Raw genomic sequence first — 7,158 nt, 5'->3', positions numbered from 1 at the left:
TTTATTTTTCATGGCTGAACTGAAAATGGCTCCTGCCGAATTCTTTGTGTGATGAGCTGCAGTTGGACTCCGTGCCGTGTGGCACTGGTGCTGTTATGTTGAACAGCTACGTGTTTTGGATTCAGTGGAGCAGTTGGACTGAAATTGTAGGAGGATTCCTGAAGCTTCTTTCGTCGCCGTTATTTTCAGAGGCCAGTTTTCAAATTCTTCTCTTTAGCCTGAAAGAGAGACACTGAACCCACAAACACTGAGGCAGTTTATTTATTTTATTTCTATAAATAATGTCTCTGATAAATATCACTGCCACTTCTCTGTGACCGCATCCTGACCCACTCCTGACCTGGTTTAACAGACACACAATATTTGACAACAAACAACACAAAGGCATTTTGCAAAAAAAAAAATAAAAAAGATGAATTCATAAGATACACTTTCCCCCCACAGAGCCAGAAACTGAATAAACCTCAATATTTGATTAGTGCAGCTCATTATGAAGAGCCTGGGGGGCAACGCTGAGGGCTGAAACTCCTGAGGCCTTTCTCTCTCAGTGATCTCATGTAAACACAAACCCCGATAGAAGCAGGAAAAATGTAAACACACACACATACACACTGATAGTATAGAGCTGTTCCCAGGCCGTGTGTTCGGGTTCTCGTGTTTTAGGACTGTTAACGTTCTGCAGACCTACAGGCTCATTAAGGCACAACAACGACTAATAATTCTGACTATTTTGTGAGATTTTGTCATCAGAGTTTCTAATTACTCTCATCAGTCTCTATTTTCTCTGTTTTATTTGTCGGCTCGTGCGTTCAAACCCAAACAATAAATGACGGAGGAGGCAGTGAGCGTGACGTCAGCTGCTGGTGTCTGATCCCTTTACTCAGACTGCATCTCCATTAGTTCTCCTTCATCTCTGATGCCTTGAATTCTCTGTTTTTTTTCTGGATTATTTTGAAAGGAAACATTTCAGTATTAAAGATGGGTCATAATGTTAAAAACTTACAGTTATAACTAATTGCACACAAGCTCTAGCGGTGCTTTCTTTCCCGTCTGAATCCACAGTGGAAGGTGCTGCATGTTAAGTGGTCTTGTGCGTGTCTCGGATAAAGCTCGACTTCTGTGGGACTTGAACCCACAACCTTTGAATCAAAAAGCCCAATGTACCAAAGAATGAATAAATATTTGTAAAAATGTTTTGTGTTCCTCGATGTTGAGCTCCAAATTGGAAGATATAAACAGGATAAAGATGAAAGCAAACGGGGTCAACAAGAGCTGCTTTCAGTTCTGCACCATGAAGCACGTTACCCACGAGGCTCTGCAGTGTCACGGAGAGCGTGCTGGACTTTGAGCTAAGCACAGGAGGAGAGATTCACAGGCTGTGGGTCGGTGTCCCATCACAGTTGTTCCGGGGCCGTAGTCATGTTGGCACATCATGTGTAGCCTCTGTTCCAGTAGCTTCTGTAGCTTAAAGCAGTCTCTCGTTCCTTTTCATCGTCATGTAAAGGAGGAGGAGTTTACCTGAGCTGTGACCTCTGACCTCTGACACTTCCCCCTGTAGTTTTCCTGTAATGATGCAAAGCACCGTGGAGCTGACGGAGCTGTTTGACGGCTGTGTTTCATTTACTGTCGCTGATGTCTGTTGACAGCCTGTCCTGTTGCCATGGCAATGAGATACAGCTTCAATAACACACACACACACACACACTGCTTTTGTGATGTAAGTGAGAGTGTTGGTCCGCTGCCATCGTCTGTCACTGGGGTGTGTGTGTGTGTGATGAGGTGCATTTGAAACGGATGCACCTGGAAATACCTTGGTAGGTGATTATGAGGTTGGCCAATTTACACACACACACACACACACACACACACACACACCTTCTGAGACCAGTTGTGATATTGCACACATTATTATACACGTGCACTGATGTGAGTGGAAACTGTGTCACCAGGGTCTTTAAATGTGGAAAACCCTCTGTGGCAGACGAAGGGCAACCTGTAGGATTTAAACCCGTAACCTGCAGACCGGCTCTGCATCTGGCCTGTATTACTGACACCAGCTGACCCCCCTCCCCCCATACCCCCCTCACCCAACCACCCACCCCTCACTCACCCATCTGAGCCACTTCACTCAGTCTTTTAGCAGACAGCTGCAGAAACACTGCTTTATGTACAATGGACTAATTGGGTCAGCCTGATTTACTGTATCAATTACTTTGTAGGAGGCCGTTATCCTACAGTGGACACACACACACACACACACACACACACACACACACACACACACCCCCACACACTCAAACTCATACTCACACACACACACACACACACACACACACACACACACACACACACACACACACAGAGCAGTTTAGACAAGAGACCACATTCTTGTCTTCCAGCCAAACATTACATCTGTCCTCACTCTTTTTACTCAAGAAAAGAAAGAGTTGTTTAGCATGGACAGCCGCTCCTCGTCTCCCGTCCTCTGTTGGACACAGGCGTATAAAGCGTGTTGTCTCCTTCCTCTGTGTGTGTTAAGTCTCCGTGTGCTACTGCTGTGCTTTTATGTTGTGACATGTTTTGAAAAAATGCAGAAGAGGAGGAAGAAGAAGAAGAAGAAAGAGGATGGAGAGAAAAGCTGCACTGGGATGTTGTGTACTGGGATGAGACAGAAAGTTGTTGTTGACCGTTTCTCATTGTTTTTCTCTAGGTTTCTACTTCCTGTGACATCATCACACCATGCCTGAGGGGTCACGGCGTGGCAGCCAGCGATCGCCTAGTACCACAGGTAAAAGGAAAAGGGGGGTGGGAGATAAAATATAAATATATATATATATATATATATGAAAATATCAAATATTAAGTAGTGCAGCTTTAACTAGTTAGTCAGTCGCTGACTTAGTTAGTTGTAGTTGTGATTTTTCCCATGAAGCTGGAGCCAATTCAGAGTCATTTTCCCCAGATTTATTTCAGTGTTTTGGGTCTCAGATCAACTTTCTCTGAGCTGTGACTTCCTGTCACCAACCCAGAGGGAGGCCGAGCAGAATGGACTGCTATTATACACAACAATCACACACACACTCATACACACACACACACACACACACACACACCGAGAGGCTCAGTAATGATGTGTAATTACACACGGCCACCATGCTGTTTAGTTTCTCTGCTGGTATATTGGCTTCCATAGTTAGCATTCACAGCGCACACAAACACATACACGCACACACACAAACACACATGCACACACACATAGGAACATACCAGCGCACACTTACATTTCTGCACAGTCTGAAACACTCTGCAATTATAACACACAGTCTGTGCATACACACACCACTGACTGTTATATTCATGTAAAACACACACACACAGTCTGTGTGCAGGAAGTTGCTTGGTTTGTGGTGATTAAGTGTAGCAACACAATGTTGGTGCCTCCACACACAAAATGCCACAGCAGATCTGCTGATTATAACCATAGAAAAGAACGAAGCAGAAAATAGAGAGAACGCCCCTGATAAGGATGCAGAAAAACGGCAAGATGAACGATAGAATGGAAACAGAGAGGAGGAGGAGAAAAGGAGGAAAAGAGGAGAAAGGAGTAGAGAGGCATAAGAACTAAGGGAGGAGAGGAGGGGAAACAAATATTTTTAGCTCCAGTTGTGATCTCGTGTGTGATTGGCTGCTTTCTGAAGCCTCCCTGCTCTTATTGCTCTGATAACAAACAGTCAGAAACACGTCGACTCCAGATTCCTCAACAAACAAGCTGAATTTCAGAGAAATGAACTCAAAGCTGCGTCTGCAAATCAATCCAAGAACCGCCGGATGAGTCGGAAAATGATCCGGAGGAATGTGAAGTACCGACGACCACTTAGCAGTCGGGATGTACGGTGATGCAAAATTAGCAGATTGTTTAAGGGAGTTCACTCATGACGGGACGAATGAATGTAAACACGAGGAAGCTGTGAGGATGTGTGCGTGTTTCTAGTGTTAAGCAACGTTTGGCACAGTGCTGTGAGGGGGTCAAAGGTCATGTGGGTGGGCCGTTAAGTCGGTCCTCTGTACTGTACATGATGATGTGAGAAGACTCGCTTCCTGTCTCTGTCTCCGTCAACATGTCACTTTATCTCTGCTGCACTCGCAAAACCTGTGCACACACACACACACAAATAAATCAAGGAAAACACAAAGTTTTTTTTCCCATCATCTATTTTTCCTGTTTTATTTCTTCAGTTTAGGTAGATTCACTTCAGTGTTATATTAAAGGAATAGTACGGAACAATTTAGGAAATTTAATCTGAGATAAACTCAGGAGACAGAGGTCACTTTCATCTCTGTGTGAGACAGGTCAAGGACGCGTTGAGCTCAGAACAAACTCGCACAGAGACATGTAATTGCTGCCTGGATTTTCACTGGACTTTTGGATCCCAGACATGTCTCTGGGGGGGCGGTTGAGGTGGTCAAAGAGTCACATCCTGAGTCCTGCGTGTGGCCAGATGATGCCTTTGTTAAATCTTTATTAACTCCTCTTGTCTCATGTTTCAGGGCACTTTTGAATTTTCCAGTATTTAACCTATGATATTGAAGATTGGATATTGCAGGAAGAACTAATGAAACATGTTGTTAGCGAACAGTCAGCTCGTGTTCATCAAAAACCGTCTTCTTTAAATTAAATAAGTCTAATAAGCTGACTTTTTATATTAGTTGTTAATAAACCTCTAATTTTCACTGCACAGCGTCGCATCTGCTGATGAGAATTTTGGAAAATAAGAAGATTTTGTTTGCAAATGATAAACTACGTTCCTCTCAGGTGTGATTTAGGACATATAGGTAATAGATGATCATTTGATTAATCAGTGAGGTAGTACATAGATAATAAATCAGAGCGATAAATCGGACAGCGTTCGTCCCCGTGTTTCCGATGTGGTCGGCTGCTCGTCCTCTGGACTCGGACACGTCTTCATCTTCGTCACACCTCGCTCTGGCTTGTTGAGGTTCTGAATGTTCTTGCTTGTGGTGAAGCTGCTGATTGATTTTCTGACTGAACAGCTGCAGGACGGCGGGTGGATGTTTATCATTCTGTGAACAGTGTGAGAATCAGTGGAAGTTTAATATATAGTATTTTATGTGCTACCAGGGAGCAGGTAACGTGTGTGTGTGTGTGTGTGCTGTTAAGTTGACAGGTTTAATCTTGAGTAACGTTCTCATCTTTTAAATAGTTTGTGGGTGTTTTAGTTTCTCCCACAGGGGGTCAGGCTGTAATGTTGACTTTGAGCCTAAAGTTACATTCCAACTATTTAAACATCTGGTTTAAAGTTACAACCCCCCCCCCCCCTTAAATATTTGGTGTAGGGTCTCTTCTGTCTCTTATCTTTAGTATTAGTATCTTTAGTATTAGAGTTTTTTCACATGTTTTTGAACATGTGAAAGAGGCGTGTTGAAGATAACACGGAGTGATAAACGGGCTGATGCTTTATCAGCAGTGGTCAGTGACACCTGGCCAACGACAACATGGCGCATTGCTGTGAACAATTAATGGTTTTTGCATGAAATGTCAAATATAATAGAAATAACGTGCTGCAGTTGAATGTGAAGTCTCTCAAACAGGCGGTGATTTGTTCTTTTCTAAGAAGCTACGAATCGCCGAAGTTCCAACATGTTACATCACAGTCGAAACACATAATGACAGCGAGGAGCTGCTCTTTTATTACTGTAATCACACACGCTGGAATCCACTCCACCTTATAGTTTCATAGCATGTATTTAAAGGGGAATTCCACCTTAAAACGACATTCACAGCTCACTGGCTTCACTGTTTCCACACTGCTTTTTTGAAATTCTGAAATGAGTCTTCTGCAGCCTTTCACTAATCTGATTCATTCAGCTGGTGATCAAACCACTAATCAATTAACTGATTAGTCTGTGGCCACCAAATAACATTTTTAGTTCAGTTAAACTAAGTTTTAAAGATAAATATGCTAAAAAAAAATTTGCATGTCTTAATCAAAATATCAGAAAATATCAGAGGATTAGACTTTTTTTTTTTTTACAGTGTTTTAAAGAATAAAAAATAAATACTGGATATTATCTGAAAAAATGAAAAGCATAACCTCGGCTCCCACAGGTCCGTCTCTCTCTGTGGATTATGTGTTAAGGTGGACGTCAGCCACAGAGTTACGGTCCCACTCACTGTTACGTAACACGGAGACAGAGACATGTGTTCCCCCTGATGTGGAGTTAAAGGTTCATGTTCCTGTCAGACTTTACAACACTGAAACATGAAAATGAGCGGGCGGCGTCGGTTTTGAAAATTCTCCACGTGTTCGAGGACAGAGGAAGTGAAACCAGGCTTAAAGAGCAAAGAAATGATGAAGGGGTTCCTCATGGAGCAGTCTGAGGTCCCCTAATGTTTTAGGATGAAACCAATCAAACTGATAAAACTGAAGCTGATTTTCAACAAGCGCGTTTCTACCAGGAACATTCGCTCCCACGACATTTTAACCAGCATGAAATTACAGGACGAGGTCTGTAAAAGACAGAGACAAAGTCAAAAGTTAAAGACAAGAAGCCTCCTCAGGGGGGCGCCGCAGAGTCAAAGGAGAGGTCTGACCTGAACACAGAGACATGAAGCACATACTGATGTTGTTCAGTGTGACTTTCACAGCAGATATCTGATGTTCATCCAGAGTGAGAGGCTCAAGCAGTTCATCAGTACCTACCTGCAAATGGACCATCCATTCACACTGCAGAGCACTGTGTGTGTGTGTGTGTGTGTGTGTGTATAAGTGTATGAGATGAGTTCTTGGCAAACCACATCCTGTATTTCAAGTCAGGTGCACAACTTTGCTTCACACACTCACACACACACTCTGTTTGTACTTCTGTGAAATATCCTCACTTTGTAAGGTCTTAAACCCAAACTGGTCCTCACAAAGATAGAAGAACACACACGTGTGCACACACACACACACACAGAGTCAAAAACAGGAAATTAAACAATCTGAGAAACGGTTTTTTTTTTCAGTCTGACTGTGACGGACAGATCAGTCTGAAACAGTGAAGTTTGTCGATCAGTGGATTAAACAGAGAAACATCAAGTCGGACTGACTGACACAAACGCACACACATGCACACACAAACCCTGCAAACTGTAAG

The 7,158-nt window shown here is 43.1% G+C and overlaps 1 protein-coding gene across 6 annotated transcripts in view; it reads left to right on the top strand.

Annotated features, from left to right (window-relative positions):
* Positions 1–7,158, top strand: part of plekhg2 (pleckstrin homology domain containing, family G (with RhoGef domain) member 2) — a 75,025-nt gene that overhangs the window by 7,885 nt on the left and 59,982 nt on the right. For 5 of the 6 annotated variants that reach the window (XM_041047149.1, XM_041047150.1, XM_041047148.1 and 2 more), the window contains exon 2: positions 2,711–2,788. In XM_041047149.1, the coding sequence (XP_040903083.1) occupies positions 2,740–2,788 (49 nt within the window). In that variant the 5' untranslated portion in view covers positions 2,711–2,739. Of the gene's footprint in view, positions 1–2,710; positions 2,789–7,038; positions 7,154–7,158 lie in introns of those variants that run through there. The other variant, XM_041047151.1, reaches the window with a different exon arrangement.

The sequence above is a fragment of the Toxotes jaculatrix genome, chromosome 9 (assembly GCF_017976425.1).
Source record: "Toxotes jaculatrix isolate fToxJac2 chromosome 9, fToxJac2.pri, whole genome shotgun sequence".
Classification (NCBI taxonomy): domain Eukaryota; kingdom Metazoa; phylum Chordata; class Actinopteri; family Toxotidae; genus Toxotes; species Toxotes jaculatrix.
The sequence above is the reverse complement of the archived record's forward strand: the minus strand, read 5'-3'. Positions and strand labels throughout refer to the sequence as shown.